The sequence below is a fragment of the Nyctereutes procyonoides genome, unplaced genomic scaffold (genome assembly GCF_905146905.1).
Source record: "Nyctereutes procyonoides isolate TBG_1078 unplaced genomic scaffold, NYPRO_anot_genome, whole genome shotgun sequence".
NCBI classification, from domain to species: domain Eukaryota; kingdom Metazoa; phylum Chordata; class Mammalia; order Carnivora; family Canidae; genus Nyctereutes; species Nyctereutes procyonoides.
In genome coordinates this window covers 55,619,706-55,635,810 of record NW_026575133.1, presented here as the reverse complement: position 1 = coordinate 55,635,810, position 16,105 = coordinate 55,619,706, and the positions used below count along the sequence as shown (strand labels likewise).

The 16,105-nt window shown below is 41.9% G+C and overlaps 1 protein-coding gene across 2 annotated transcripts in view; it reads right to left on the bottom strand.

The window, feature by feature from the left end:
- The window catches only part of ELP3 (elongator acetyltransferase complex subunit 3), a 91,280-nt gene extending 87,840 nt beyond the window's left edge, over positions 1–3,440 (bottom strand). Inside the window, exon 1 of one of the 2 annotated variants that reach the window (XM_055300528.1) lies at positions 3,346–3,440. In XM_055300528.1, coding sequence (XP_055156503.1) covers positions 3,346–3,364 — 19 coding nt within the window. In that variant the 5' untranslated portion in view covers positions 3,365–3,440. The remainder of the gene's footprint in view (positions 1–3,345) is intronic. The other variant, XM_055300529.1, reaches the window with a different exon arrangement.
- Between the last annotated feature and the right edge of the window lie 12,665 nt (positions 3,441–16,105).

Sequence of the window (16,105 nt, the reverse complement as noted above, 5' to 3'; positions counted from 1 at the left end):
CTACTGTTTATAGTTTGGTTATATTTTTGTATCTTTAATTAAAACAAACCTAGCCTCACCTATACATGAGAAGAACTTTAGAAGCACTTTAGAAGCAAACATGCTGTCAAGAATGATAGATACAGGAAAGAATACAGAAAGAATCTAATTGTACCAGAAAGCACCAAATTGGTTAAAATAGCTTCCCTTTATTTCCAGAATTACAATTACTCTCAGAATGCAGTGGATAGAACAGAAATATTTGCTTGTCCCATAAAAATGCCATGAATGGGTAAAGTTGAAACTCAAATCCAGGTATCCACAGAAGTAATACTACAAAGCAACACAACACTACTTTGTAATACAAGCAATGTTGGTCCTATACTTGTCTAAAGATCTTAATGCATCACAAAGATATAGACTGTCCACCATCACAACTTTCTGGCAACTGAGGCTGACTTGACAAGCAGAAGCTGACATGTTCTTACATGACCCCATCCCAATTACAGTAGATTGGTTCAAGGATGGGCACCTACCCAACTCAGGCCAATCTGAGCTCTTTCCTCAAGGGAAAAAAATGTCAGTCTCTCACCAGTGATAAAAGCCATGAGACTGTGGCTTGGGAACTGCCAGCAAGTATACTTCCAGCCTGTAGAGAAAGCTAGCGTGCAACGATGATGGAATCATCATAGAGAAGTCTAGGTGAGAAAGCCCTGGCAGTTATGAGACCCTTTCATTACTTTATCTCATTTGAAGCCTCACAACACTATAAGGTAGATATTGTTAGCCCCTTTTACAGATGTTAAAAATTAACAGGAGAAAAAGGTCCATTATAATCAAAGGCTAAAAGCTTTCCAAACCATGTAATTCAGTACTCCAGAGTTCCAAAAAGGCACTTGAAGGACCATGTAACAGAAGTACGGTTGGTGGTGATGGTGCTGGAAGAAGGGAGAGAGGGAGGAGAGGAAGGAAAGGGAGGGTCTCTTTTTTTCATTAAACCAAAGCAGCTTGGCTTTTGCATATTTAATATATTGAAACTCTATGTAATAATTTAGAGGAAAAGAGGATTCAGGTGATAAAAATAAAGATTTGAAAACCACTTGTATAGCTCTTGAGTAAATCAAAAACTAATTAGAGATGCAAATTAGTAAGAAAAGACTTCATGAGGGAAATGGCATGGGGGTCTTTAAAGAAAGTGAACAGTGGACAAGAAAAAGAGGGCAACCCAGAAGGAACAACGGCAGGTATAGGAATTACTTATCTTTGTGAAAGAGTGTTGCCTAACAAGAAAATATATATAGGCTTTCTGACAAGGTTCGATAAAGAACAGATTACAGGGTACACTAAGTACTAGGCAAAGGCATTTAAATGGAGTGGAGAACTATATATTCTCAATTTGGGAGTAAAGAGATGAAAATAGTGTTTAAAGAAAAGTACACAAAATAAAATTATACAAAAATGACTCAGAAGGTGAAAAGAATACAAATAATTTGACACTAACTAAACCGCTCTTGAAAGGCAGCAATGTAAAATAAATAAATAAATAAAAATAAAAAAATAAAAACCCCATGAGATTTCAAGTAAAACATTTGGACAAAAGGCTCTCACCCCTAGTTCCCAACCCCTACTGGCTGTGTGACAATGAGAAGATCAATTACTTCTATATTCCCATTTCCCATTTGCCTGCCAAATCGGGATGAAACATACACATTTGACAAGACTACTGTAAGAATCAACAGAAATAACATACAGGAAAGCCAAAGTGCTATTCAAATATTAGTTATTGATGAAGTTGGATCAGGAGTATGGTGGCCAAAATGATAGGTAATAAATTATCTCAAGAGGCAGGGCTGTTGACAGGTGAAGGGAAGAGCCTAAAGCTATCTGGCCTGACAGTCCCAGGAAGAGTAAGGCAGAGGGAGGAGATGACTACCTGGGGGGCATGCGGTTTGATGCCACAACACAACTGCAGGTAACTTGTACGTCAGGAGCCGTGGTTCCAAGAAATAGCACTTGATGCCCAGAGGTATAGTGATGAAACGCAGACTTTTTTTTTTTAATTGTATTTTTTTGGGTACACACAGCCTGACCATATGTCCCCTTCCTATGGACAATTTTGGGCTGACAAAGTTACTTACAGCTCTCTGAACCTCAGCTTCTTCATCTGTAAAGTGAAAATGATACCGGCTTCAAAATTATTAGCAAAGGGGGATCCCTGGGTGGCTCAGTGGTTTAGTGCCTGCCTTGGGCCCAGGGTGTGATCCTGGAGTCCCAGGATCCAGTCCTGCACAGGCTCCCTACATGGAGCCTGCTTCTCCCTCTGCCTTTGTCTCTGCTTCTCTGTGTGTGTCTCATGAATAAAGAAAATCTTAAAAAAAAATTATTAGCAAAGGATCAACAAATAGTAGCTATGGTTATCATGGCCATCAATCATTAGACCAACGGCTCACAGAGAATATACAGAGATAAGTTCAGAACTTGCGAAAACTTTTTTTTTTGGCCAGAAGATAAGTTGAAACCTGACTCCATCCTGCTGAAAACGGGAAGATGGAATCGCTCCATCCTAAGTCAGGAGGTAATACAAACGAGAGAAACCACACAACTGTCCCACAGAGAACCAAGGACTCAAGAGTTTTTCCCTTTTTGAACCCAGATCTTTAAAAAAAAAATCTCAAAAAAAAAAAAAAAACAGGTGAAATTACCCTAAAACAAAATTTAGCACATCAAGAGACCCGACAGCACGTTAAATCAACCGACCACGTTAACTCCTTGGAGGGCATACCTCGGAATAAACCTTTTCCTGCCACCTATGCCAAAGACACCACGTGACTGCCAAAAAAGAAAGAGAGTAAGGACAGGTTTAAAAGGCGCCTGCCTTTGGCCCAGGGCGCGATCCTGGAGACCCGGGATCGAATCCCACGTCGGGCTCCCGGTGCATGGAGCCTGCTTCTCCCCCTGCCTCTGCCTCTCTCTCTCTCTCTCTCTCTATCATAAATAAATTTAAAAAAAAATTTAAAAGGCCCAACAGGGGCCACCTGGGTGGCTCAGAACGTGATCCCGGGATCCGGGACCGAGTTCCGCGTCGGGCTCCCTGCATGGAGCCTGCTTCTCCCCCTGCCTGTGTCTCTGCCTCTCTCTCTCTGTGTCTCTCGTGAATAAATAAATAAATCTTAAAAAAAAAAAAAGTGCAACAGGTCAAACCAGAAGGGCTGGAGCCGACACACACACCGATGGCAGGTGGCAAGGCGACTGGCTCGGGCAGAGGATTTCCGCGGGAAAAGCTGCGTTAGGCACCTGCCCGCCCAGGTGTTTGCCCCTTCCCTACCTCGCCGCGCGCTCCCTCCTCCTCTCCCCTCCCTTCCGTACCTTTTCGCTTCTGCCTCATTTCTCCGCGGGCCGTCGTAGGAACCACCACACCACACGCGACGTAGCTACCAACCCTGACCTCGGGGGAGAGTTGACAGCCACAAAGCAACCCCGGCCTGTCGTAAAATGACGGTCAATGTGTCGTAAAGGTGTTCCCCCAAAACGGCGGGCGCGGAGGCCCGCCCCGCCCCCCGCCCGGTGGCAGCTGGCGGAGCTGCTGGAGGCGGGGAAAGCGTGCGGCCCGGGAGGTTCCCGCCTGGGGCTTAAGGGCTGCAGGATGAGACCCTCTGAACCGACGCAAAGGACAACTTGGGCGTCGGGAAGCTCGACGTGGATGGTAGATGCTTATGACAATGCTTATGAATAGAGGTTAGTCCGGAAAGCCTAAGTGAAAAGTGTGGATGTGGACGGTCTGTAAATAAGGAGCCCAGGGTGTGCTGAGTCCAAGGAGGCTGGGCCGAAAACCCGAGAGGAAGACGCCTGAGGACGAGCCATCTAGTCTGTGGGAAACTAAATTCAGAGCCTGGAAGAGACCGTGCAGGAATCGAGTAACAGCCTGAGTTGCAGGCTTTGTCTCCAGTTCATCACCTTGGTCTCGGATAAATGGCGCGAATATCATGGAGGCTATGGAGAGCCCTCCAGAAAAACTAGCACACACGTGAAATCTTGCAGAGTTTGGAGGCAGGACTTGGGAGAAACGTTTTTCCTGAAATCCACCCATGATCTTTGCTCCCGGACCAGGAATTTAAAACTCTCGTTAGCATAAAGACAGGAACACAGCATGGAGCCTGCTTCTCCCTCTGCCTATGTCTCTGCCTCTCTCTCTTTCTCTCTGTCTGTCTATCATGAATAAATGAATAAATTAATCATTAAAAAAAAAAAAAAGACAGGAATAGGTGCCATATCCAGTTCTTTTCTTCCCGCTAGAATCAAGGCTACTTCAAGTCTTTGACCCCACCATGACACCAAAACCATCCTGGTCAAATTTTGCAACTTTCCATCAGACAATCCAGTCGTATTTGTCAGTCCTTACTGTCATCCTGGTACCAATGGACATGTTAGCTTCCTTGAAAGTCTTTCATGATAGGACCCCCGCCCCCCCCCCATTCTTGGGTTTTCTTCTATTTTTTCTCTACCTCACCTCCAAATATGGGTGTACCATAGGGTTCGTTTCTCAGCCTCGTCTCTCCCTGAGTGATCCCCAGAGTACCAAAGCTTTAAACACCACCTATCTGGTCCCATTTTTTTTGTAGTCCAGCCTCAACTTCTTCCCCATTTGACATCTGATTAGATCTGGGTGTCTAGATCTGAGCATCTCAAACAACATGTCCAGATCAGAATTCTATTTTTACTCCACATCTGCTCTTTTTCCACTCTTTCTTATCCGAAGTCTCTGTCATGCGCCTTACCACTCTTTTGCCTCACACAAGAGAATAGGTGAATAGTACAGTGGTAACTTTTAAAAAGAGGTTAAGGTGGACCTTATTCAGAAAGTGATTTTTAAAAAGATTCTATTTATCCATTCATAAGAGACACACAGAGAGAGGCAGAGATACAAGCAGAGGGAGAAGCAGGTTCCCTGCAGGGAGCCTGATGCAGGACTTGATCCCAGGACCCCAGGATCACAACCTGAGCCAAAGGCAGACTCTCAACCACTGTATCCACCCAGGTGCCCCAAGAATGTGATATTTGAGCTAGTATTTTATATACAGTAATCAGGGGGAAGAGCAGTTCAGGTAAAGGGAATCAGTAGTGCAAAGGTCCTTGGGCAAGAGGACACCTGGTAAGTAAGTAGGAAAGTAAGAAAGCCGCTGTCAATGGAGCACTGAGTGAGCAACATGTAATAGAGATCAGAGAAATGACAGGGTGGAGTGAAGGACAGAACAGTTTATATGAGACCTTGCAGGCCAGGGATGCCTGGCTGGCTCAGCAGTTCGAGTCCTGCATTGGGCTCCCTGCATGGAGCCTGCTTCTCCCTCAGCCTCTCTCTCTCTGTGTCTCTCATGAATAAATAAAATATTTTTAAAAAGAAAAAAAAAAAGACGTAGGCCATTGTAAAGCCTTTGGCTTTTATTCTTGTTGACATGGGGAGCTATTGGAAAGTTTTTAGCAGAGCTATGATCTGATTTATAATTTAAAATTATCTCTATTTTCTGTGTTAGGAATAGACTTGGAAGTGGCGATGGGAGGAAGCAGAGAGATCAGTTAGGTTATTATCATATCTATGCTGAGATTCCCAAACTTGGCTACACATTAGAATCACCTAGAGAGTAGTGAAAAATCCCAGAGCCCAGATCACATCCCATACCAAATAAAAATATCAAGGGGTGGGATCCAGTCATGTTTTAAAGATCTTTGGGGATTCCAATGCACAGCAGAGTTTGAGAACTACTGAACGAGCCCAGAAATTATTATAACTTGAGTCAAGATAATAAGCTGTGGAGGTGATGAGAAGTGCTCAGATTCTGAAAATACATTGAAGATTTCAACAAGCTTTCCCGACAGACCAGATGTGGGATATGAGTAAAAGAAAGTCATCAACATCAAAGATGACACTGAAGCTTTTGGACATAGGGACTGGAGCCATGTAGTTGCCATTAGCTGAGATGGAGAAGCTTGTAGGCAGAGTGGGGTTTTGCAGAGGGAGGTGGGGGAGGAGGTCAATCCAGACATGTCACGTTTGGGATGCCTAGTGAGCAGTAAGCCATGAAAAAGGTTCAGGCTAGAGATACCAAATGAGAGTTACAGGTGCATAGCTGAAATTTAAAGCTATGAAACAAAATAAGTGTGGAAAAGAAAGAAAAGACTAAAAGCCTAAAAGACCAAGCTTTGGGTGTGTTCTATTTTTAGCAGGTTGAGGAGAAGAGGAATAACCAGCAAAGGAAACTGAGGAGGTGCCCCTCGAGAGGTGCGAAGAAAACTAAGAGAGTTGTGGTTACCTGGGAAAGAAGCGAAAGTACGTTAAGGAGGAGGGAGTGATCCACTGGGTCAAATACTGCTGTTGAAGGTCAAGGCAGATGAGGGTTGAAAGGTGAGAATGGTAAAAGTTAACAAGACAGGAAACAACAAATGTTGGAGAGGATATGGAGGAAGGGGAAGCCTCTTGCACTGTTGGTGGGAATGTGAACTGGTGCAGCCACTCTGGAAGACTGTGTGGAGGTTCCTCAAAGAATTAAAAATAGACCTGCCCTACGACCCAGCAATTGCACTACTGGGGATTTACCCCAAAGATACAGTTGCAGTGAAACGCGGGGACACCTGCACCCCGATGTTTCTAGCAGCAATGTCCACAATAGCCAAACTGTGGAAGTAGCCTCGGTGTCCATCGAAAGATGAATGGATAAAGAAGATGTGGTTTATGTAGACAATGGAATATTACTCAGCCATTAGAAACGACAAATACCCACCATTTGCTTCAACGTGGATGGAACTGGAGGGTATTATGCTGAGTGAAATAAGTCAATCGGAGAAGGACAAACATTATATGGTCTCATTCATACAAGGAATATAAAAAGTAGTGAAAGGGAATAAAGGGGAAAGGAGAGAAAATAAGTGGGAAATATCAGTGAGGGTGACGGAACATGAGAGACTCCTAACTCTGGGAAACAAACAAGGGGTGGTGGAAGGGGAGTGGGCAGAGGGATGGGGTGACTAGGTGACGGGCACTGCGGGGGGCCCTTGGCAGGATGAGCACTGGGTGTTATACTCTATGTTGGCAAATCGAACTCCAATAAAAAATATACAAAAAAAAGAAAATTGACTAAGATCATTGGGGACTTTGACAACAGTTTTATGAAACTGTAGATGTGAAGGCTTGACTAGAGAAGGTTTATGACAGATTGACAGGAGAGGAATTTGAGACAGTGAGTTTAGACAACTCTTGAGATTTTACCCTCAAGAGGTACAGAGAAATGGGGTAGTAGCTGGCAGGGAAAATGATGTCAAAGAAAGTGGTTATTAAAATAATAAAGGGGCACCTAGGTGGCTCAGTCGGTTAAGCATCTAACTTCAGCTCAGGTCATGATCTCAGGATCCTGGAATCCAGCCCCATGTCAGGCTCCCTGCTCAGCAGAGAGTCTGTTGGTCCTTCTCCCTCTCCCTCTCCCCCCTCCCCCTACTCATTCTCTCTCGCAAATAAATAAATAAAATCTCTCGCAAATAAATAAAATCTTTAAAATAAGACAGTAATAAATAACAGCCAGTTTTTATGTCAATGGGAATAATCCAATGGAGAGTGAAAATTTGATGACTTATAAGAAGATAATCTTCCTGGTCCTGCAGTTGGAGAGAGTGGATGAAATAAGGTGCACAGGGGAAGGGATTTGCTTTTGATGGGTATATGGATGGTTCCTCTATCAACGGGCTGGAAAGCAGACTACACAAGTGCAGATTCTGATAGATTCTTGGTGTGATGGTGGGGCTCTGTGGAAGTTTTCTTTCAATTGCTTCAGTGTTTCCAGTGAATTCAATAAAAATGCAGCCTGGTAGGGGCACCTGGGTGGCTCAATTGGTTAAGCATCTGCCTTCACCTCAGGTCATGATCCCAGGGTCCTGGGATCCAGCCTCACATAAGGCTCCCTGCTCAGTGAGAAGTCTGCTTCTCCCTCTCTCCCTCTGCCTCTCCTCCTACTGTGTTCCCCTTCTCTCAAATTAATAAATTTTAAAAAATCTTAAAAAAAAAAAAGAAGACAATGCAACCTGGTAGATTTCCCAAACTTTTAACAGACCCAGCATTCAGTGTCTAATAATAGGTATGAAGGACCACCATAAAGAACCCAAGCAGCTTTAAAAGTGATCAAAATTAATTTTAGTTATTAGGTACTTTAGTAGTACCTCGGATTTAAAATACAGTTAACTATTGAAGCAAAGAAACAGCCAGTAGGGGGAGAGCTAAGCATGTGTCACATGAACACAATAAGGTGATTTTGCCCAGAAACATGAGATCCAAGACTAATGATGGTATTCAAGTTGATTTTCTTTGCTTTGAACTTTATACTGGTGTTTCTATAGTTTTCTTATGGAGGAGGCATACCATCTTGCTAAAAGTTCAAAGTAATTTTTAAGATTACAGTTTAAATATTTATCTCTAATTCTTTTTAACCTCTTTGCTTTCTGAGTCCCCACTTTGGATTAAAACATACCCACAGTTTCTGAGAGCTACCCTAGTAATGATTGAGTCTGCCTTTGAAGGTCAAACACAACCTGAAGCTAAAGGTTTAAAAAAATTGCTTTTTCCCTGTACTTGACGTGATTGTTTGGATTGCCAAACAGCAAAGTAGAGTAGGTTCTACTTTCCTCTCCATCGGACAGCATTTAAAAAATATTTGTGTTTCTGGGTTTTTTAAAAGATTTATTTGTTTGTTTTTACAGAGACAGAGAGAGAGTGTGTGTATAGGGGGAACGGCAGAGGGAGAGGAAAGGAGAGAATCTTAGCAGACTCCTGCTGAGCAAGGAGCCTGATGCAGGGCTCGATCTCATGACTCTGAGATCATGACCTAAGCCGAAATCAAAGTCGGATGCCTAACCAACTGAGCCATCCAGGTACCCCTGTTTTTCTTTTCTTTTCTTTTTTTAAATATGGATGTAAAATTTAAGTTCCAGAAAAAGTTCTTTAAAACTGTATGACCCTCATTTCTACAAACAATCCAATGTGATTTGGTTTTTGTGAGCTTCAAGATTTTGCTACCAAGAGTCAGTTTATCTTTACCATCTCATGTCATCTATCTCGTGAATTGGTCTTGTATTTGGGGGTACAGAAACCTGTGCATTGTCTCTCTTGGGACTAGGGCATTTTCCCTATCTGCTCAACATGTTAGATCCATCAAAATAAATTTCCCCTTCAAAGAAAAGATGCTGCAGGGTGGGTGCTGCAATTTATTTGGAAAAAAAATGAATAATACCTACCTGCTTATAAGAATAAGGCAGAGAAGGATGTGAGATCCCCAATTCACATACAATTTAAGTCTAAATGAGAGGGGGAAATAGCATGAATCAATTTCTGAAGGAACAAAACATCATAAATAGCCCTCGGATGGCAAGAGAGTTTCACTTCTGCTTGTGTGAATGTGGTTTGTGACTGGGGCTGCACAGGGCTATATACCCCAGCTGGTTCCACGTATCTATACCAAGGCAAAGAAACTGCAACCATCTTCTCTGTGGACTCCGAAGAGTGTGGACTCTGTGGAGCCGAAGCAGAAAAAGTGACATCTGGTAAGTTGTATCTCTTATGTAATTTATGCTGTAATATCTGGTTGATTTTAAGAAATAGACTTCAGATTTACAGAAACATTGAGAAGATAGTACTGAGTCCCCATAGAAGCCTCACTCAAGTTCCTCTCTAATCTTACATCAGAATGGTATATTTGCCATGATTAATGAACCAATATTCATAGCATTATGGTTAACTAAGGGCTATACATTATTCAGATTTTCTTAGTTCCTTTTTTTTTTTTTTTTTTTTAGATTTTCTTACTTCTTTCCTACTGTCCTTTTTGGGTTCTAGGATCCCATCTAGGACACCATATTACATTTAATCGTCATGTCTCCTTAGGCTCCTCTTGGCTGTAACAGTTTCTCAGACTTTCTTTGCTCTTGATGATCTTGACAGTTTTGAGGTTAAGATACTCTGTAGGATTCACTCCTATTGAAATTTTTCTGTTTTTCTCATGATTAGATGGGAGTGATGAGTTTAGGGGGAGGAAATCAACAGAGTTAAAGTGCCACTCTCATCACCTCACATCAAGGGGATACACAGACCATTTGATCTATGACTGTTGATGCTGACCTTCATCACATGGCTGAGACATGTTTGTCACCCTTCACTACTGTAAAGTCACTTTTCTCCCCTCCTTTCCATACTGTACCCTTTGGAAGGGAATCACTCTGCAAAGCCCACACTGAAGGAGTGGGGGATTATGCTCCCTTTCCTTGATGGTAGAGTATCTACATAAATTACTTGGAATTTTTCTATATGGAAGACTTGTTTCTCCTCCATCTCTTAATCATCTTAAAGTAAGTTTTTTTTTCCTTAAGGAAAGTGAGTTACACTTCCGGGTTGGTTTAAGTGAATTTTGAGGGTATGCAAAGACCAATGAACTAGAATCTGGACAATCAGGTTTTAGCTTGAATTTTACATAAGTGTGTGATTAGGCAAGTTACTAATCATTCTTCCCTTCAAAAAAAAAAAAAAACCAACAACAAACCAGTAGTTTAAGTCATCATTAAGGGTAGTATTAAGGTCATTTTTATTAATTAGTTAATTAATTAATTTAATTAATTTCTTTGAGAGAGAGAGTTGCATGAGTGAGGGGGAGGGGCAGAGGGAGAAGCAGACTCCCTGCGGAGCTGGGAGCCTGACATGGGGGCTCAATCCCAGGACCCTGAGATCATGACCTGAGCCAAAGGCAGACACTTAACTGACTGAGCCACCCAGGCACCCCTATTAATGTCACCTTATTCCTCACTAGCTTTGGCAAGCTTGGGGGAGCAGTATGAGAGGATTCAAATTCATCCTGTTAGAATCTGATAAAGTACATTATGAAAATATCTGCTTACTTTGCTTACCTATTCATCCAGGGTGGGAGAGGAAGGAAGGAGAAAATCATGTTATTCCAATAACTCCTTTACTATATCTACTTCTGGGGGGTGTATTTCTCATGTTGCACATATTAGCTCATGTATTAATGCTGAAAATATAAATCTTATCCTTTGGGGATTCGAAGGCCCTCGTTTCACTTTTGCTTCTGAGCTAATGTATTTAAATTGGTTTTTTGGCACATACCTAGTTTGGGAGAGCAGTGCAATGTCCAACAAAGTGGTTAGGACATGTTGCCAATACTAAAGGTACTTAAAAAGAAAGGACATAAATCCTAAATGTCATCAGCATTCCATAAATGTATTAAGAATCCCCTTCTCCTTATTTCATACTCCAGCTCACCTCCCTATGGGAGGAGGATAAAACTTCACCAAGGACTCTTAAAGGACTATGGGATAGAACTCTCAAGGTGACTGATCAATGTGTACAAGAGTAGAGTCACTTTATCAGTGAAGGTGGCATATGTACCCTCAAAACTAAATATACTTGGCCCAGGTGAATACTAGTATTAATTTCTAATTTAACCATCTTTGCCAAATATTCTAAAAATAAATAACATTTGTACAGATGCTTAAATGCCTACAGACCAACTGTATAATGCAATATCACATTTAATCATTGCAATGAACTCCTGATATAGATCTCTTTATATTTTCATTTACTTTTATTTTTTAAAAGATTTTATTTATTTGAGAGAGAGTGTGTATGTGTGTTCACAGAGAGAGAAGGAAAAGCAGACTCCCCACAGAGCCTGATGTGAGCTCGATCATGACTTGAGCCAAAGGCAGATGCTTAACTGACTAAACCACCAAGGTGCCCCACACTCTCATTTTATATGTGGATGAACTGAGGCTTACTGAGGTTAGGTGATTTGTTCAGTGTTACATTGTAGTCCTGGAACATGATCCACAAATCCAGACATTCTGACTCCAAATCCTGAGTAATTTCCACTACATCATTCACATTTTGGAATGTAAGCCCTGTGTGTGTAGATGCCTTCCCCATTTTGTTCCCTGATGCATCCCTGACACCTAGGAACATTGCCTGGCACATAATAGACACTCGACAAATATTTGTGGGTTTTTTTTTGTTTTTAAATTATTTATTTATTCATGAGAGATACAGAGAGAGAGAGGCAGAGACACAGGCAGAGACAGAAGCAGGCTCCATGCAGGACTCCAGGATCACACCCTGGGCTGAAGGCAGACGCTCAACTGCTTAACCATCCAGGGATTCCCCCTCAACAAATATTTGAATAAATGAATGAATGAATATAATTCCTGCCATTATTAATCTTGCCATCTAAGATACATTCGAAAGATGCACTGCAGTTCTTCAACAAATACTTACCTGGGGCTTTCTAGGGACCAAGTCCTTCCCATATTCAATAAAAGTAGGGAATAAACCAGTTAAAGATCAAAATATCCCTTAAAGGAAGTTTGCTAGGCTGGGCATTTTTATTTTTTTCTTATTAGTGCTTCCTTTGGTGGGGGAGGGTTGGTAGGAGATAGAAATGCAAGGAAAACAAGGAATCATGTTAGCAAAGGTTAATGGTGCAAAGCAAGGTAGGTTGAGATGAGATTCTGGCTAACGAGAAGAGCTAGGGGAAGAGAACAGGATGTTTGTGATTCTTAAGCACATTCAATTCTACATCCGACACAGAAGGAATGCAGTGAAAGTGTATTACTCAGTCTCTCCCCCAACCCCATGTCTCTCTCTCTCTCTCTCTCTCTCTCTCTCATACACACACACACACACACACACACACAGGCTTGTTTTACTTCTGAGGACACTAAAGAATGAATGTTCAGTCAGTTGCCTCAGTTTGAGTCCTAAGTATAGTTTTATGGAGTAGCTACTTTTCGTTCTGTTTTTTTAAAAAATATTTTATTTATTAATGAAAGACACACAAGGAGAAGCAGAGACATAGGCAGAGGGAGAAGCAGGCTCCCTGCGGGGAGCCCCATGTGGGATCACGCCCTGATCTGAAGTTAGACATTCAACCACCAAGCCACCCAGGCATCCCACTACTCTTCGGTTCTACTCAATGGCCTTTGTTCCCCAAATGCCTTTGTCGTGTATTTGAAGGACCCCCTCATTTGTGAGTGCCCTTCTCTCCATTGTCCAACACTTAAGCTCCAAAGGCTTTATTTATATAGCATCCATGAGAGGCTGCTTGGTGGAATGGAGCAATCATTCAACTTGCAGCCACTCTGGCCTTGGATGAATTCCTTCCCGTGTCTGGGCCTCTACATCCATATCTGTAAAAGAAGGGGCTCAAGAGCATTCGTTATTTAATTCCACTATATGAGGCTGTTGTAGCAAAGGAATAACTATTGCATTGCACCTCTGTTATGTTTCTTTAAGAAAAAAAAAAGACATCAAGGAAAACAGAGTGAAGAAAGGGAGAATGGGAGAAGCAAGAATAACGGTCAAAAGTCACAATTATTTAACAGGAAATGCGTTCTGTGCAACCTTCCCATATCTAGCTAAATATGCAGAGAGTTTCATTTAAAAGATGCTATTCTTAGGCTCAGTGCACATGAATGTAAATAAGTACTAAAATCAAAACTTAAGTGCTAACCGCATAGCTGAAATACCAGTGAAATAAACCACACGTGAAAATCTTGCCTGTGTGACCAATAAATTTGAACTCTTCAATTGCTTCTCCACAGCAGCCAAACTTTCACAAAATGCAACCACCATTACTGCCTCTCCTTGGGGTAAAGTAGATCCCCACTTAATTTGAGGAAGGACTGTGCACCCCTGAGTCCTTTGCTCCTGAAAGCGAAATGAACCCAAAATTACAGGAAACCTTGGTTTTGCTATTTTTGATTACACAGGACCCCTAATCACTGGTACAGTCTTGGTTTCAAAGGCAGGTGATGTTTTGAATTAAGAATTTTAATCCTTTTGGCATCCAACTAAATCAGAGAATATTCGCATTTTAAGGACTAGTTCAATCTCTCATTCATAGATGGGAAAACTAAGACCTGGGGTGATAAAAATGACTTGTATGAACTCCCACAGTTCCTTTGACTGGTGACAAAGCCAGAACTGTACCTTCTACACCTGACTGGCAGCTTACTGCCCTTCCTACCATCACTTAGTCCAGCTTAGTGACTATGGACGGAGTCTCTGCACCATACAATCCCCCACTGATATATTTGTTTATAAGCTTTCCTTTTAAGTGCCCAGTATTTCTTTCATTTTATTTTCTCAGCCTTTTTGTTAGTGATCCCTTCCCACTTTACAGTGTCTTAGTTTGCTGATCAAATGGTCCCTTCCTACCGGTCTTTGAACATTGGCAGAAGGAATTGGAAGCCCAATTCACCACAACCACAATTCAAATAATTTCCAATTTCTCCAAATTTCAGTTAGGGATCACATTTACTCATGTCCTAGTACCACAGATACTCCTGCATTGGGAGGCTTATGGTTCTGTGTCTCCACTGCTGCAGCTAAGCCTGGGCTAACCCCAGGTAGTTACATATGAACAACCTTTGCTGTGGCCATTGTGTGCAGTTGATTTCATAAGTGAAGTTAGATGAGCTGAAATCTTGTGATCCTAAAGGAAGCCCAAACCAGTGCCCAGGATTTGGAGAATCCTCCTTCTTTTCTAAATCTTCTTCTCTCTCAGATTGAAGGGTCTTATTTTTTTTTTAATTTTTTTGAATTTATTTATTTATGATAGTCACAGAGAGGAGAGAGAGAGAGAGAGGGGCAGAGACACAGGCAGAGGGAGAAGCAGGCTCCATGCACCGGGAGCCTGATATGGGACTCGATTCCGGGTCTCCAGGATCGCGCCCTGGGCCAAAGGCAGGCGCCAAACCGCTGCGCCACCCAGGGATCCCCAGATTGAAGGGTCTTAATCTCACTGTTTGTATGGTGGTAACACTTGTTAGTTCTTTCGGACTTCATCTGACTCCTCTATTTCTTCCTAGATTTTTGCTACCAGAACACAAGTTATCCTGGAGGTCTACAGTGGATTTGTCTATTGAGAGGACCATATATTTTGCTTTGTTTCCAGTGCTCACTATGATATGGTACCCAACATTTTGTGTGACTGTGGCTCATTAAGCTGCTGTCTTCAGAAAACAACAGATCACTTTCTTCCTTAGGGATAATTCCTAGTTCTGTATCTAAAGTTACTGATGGGGGGTGCCTGGCTGGTTCTATCAGTAGAGCATGTGACTCTTGATCTCTGGGTCATGAGTTCGAGCCCCATGTTAGGCACAGAGCCTACTTAAAAAAATACAGTTATTGAGAGGCATTACTATACTTGCACGCATTATAGCTTATCTACCTTTTTGATTTCCTATCTTATCTAGGTTTTGATGTGCTTTTTAGTATTTCCAACTTGACATTACAAATCAGGAGCTGCTTGTGTTTCTCATGAAGTTTTGTGACCTCATAGATGACTTCCACTACCAGCTTTGCTGGTAATAGAGAATCTTGGGATTTGAGGAGGCCTTAAAATTATCTAGTCCAATGCCATTGTTAAGTGGTCATACCAGTATAAGTTCAGACACCTTTAGTGGCAGAAAATTCATTACTTTCTAAGGGAGCTCATTGCATTTTAGACAATTCTAACTACTAGAGAATGTTAAGCCAAAATATGCTTCCAGGTACCTTCTACCTAAGGAACCTAATGGTCTTTTCTTGGGACCTCAGAAAACATGTGTCATCCCTCTTGTATATGCAACTCCACGGTCATGTAGTTGAAGACTGCTCTGAAGTCCTCTCCACATCTTCTGACTTTGCCTGTATCATCCCTTTATCAAGTTCAACATTCCCGACACTCTTCATGGTTGATACTGCCTCATTTCCAAAGACTTGTTCTTTTGTTCCTACTCTTTGCTTTACTCTTTAAGACTCTAACTGTATCAAAAACTAATTTGGTTTAAACAAAAACTTAAACAAAACTAATTTGGCTAATAAGCATCCTATGGTGTAGAATATCATCAGAAACTTCCCATCCATTATTTTATTCATTCATTCATTCAGCATTTATTATCAGTCATTGTGCTTCCTGATGGAAATGCAACATGAAAACAAATGTAGATATGACCTCAAATAACTTATGGTTCAGAAAGGAGGAACGAGCAAGAAAGGACTATAACAGAGGTATGCTTGGAACAGTGGTAACACAAGAGGGGAATGAGT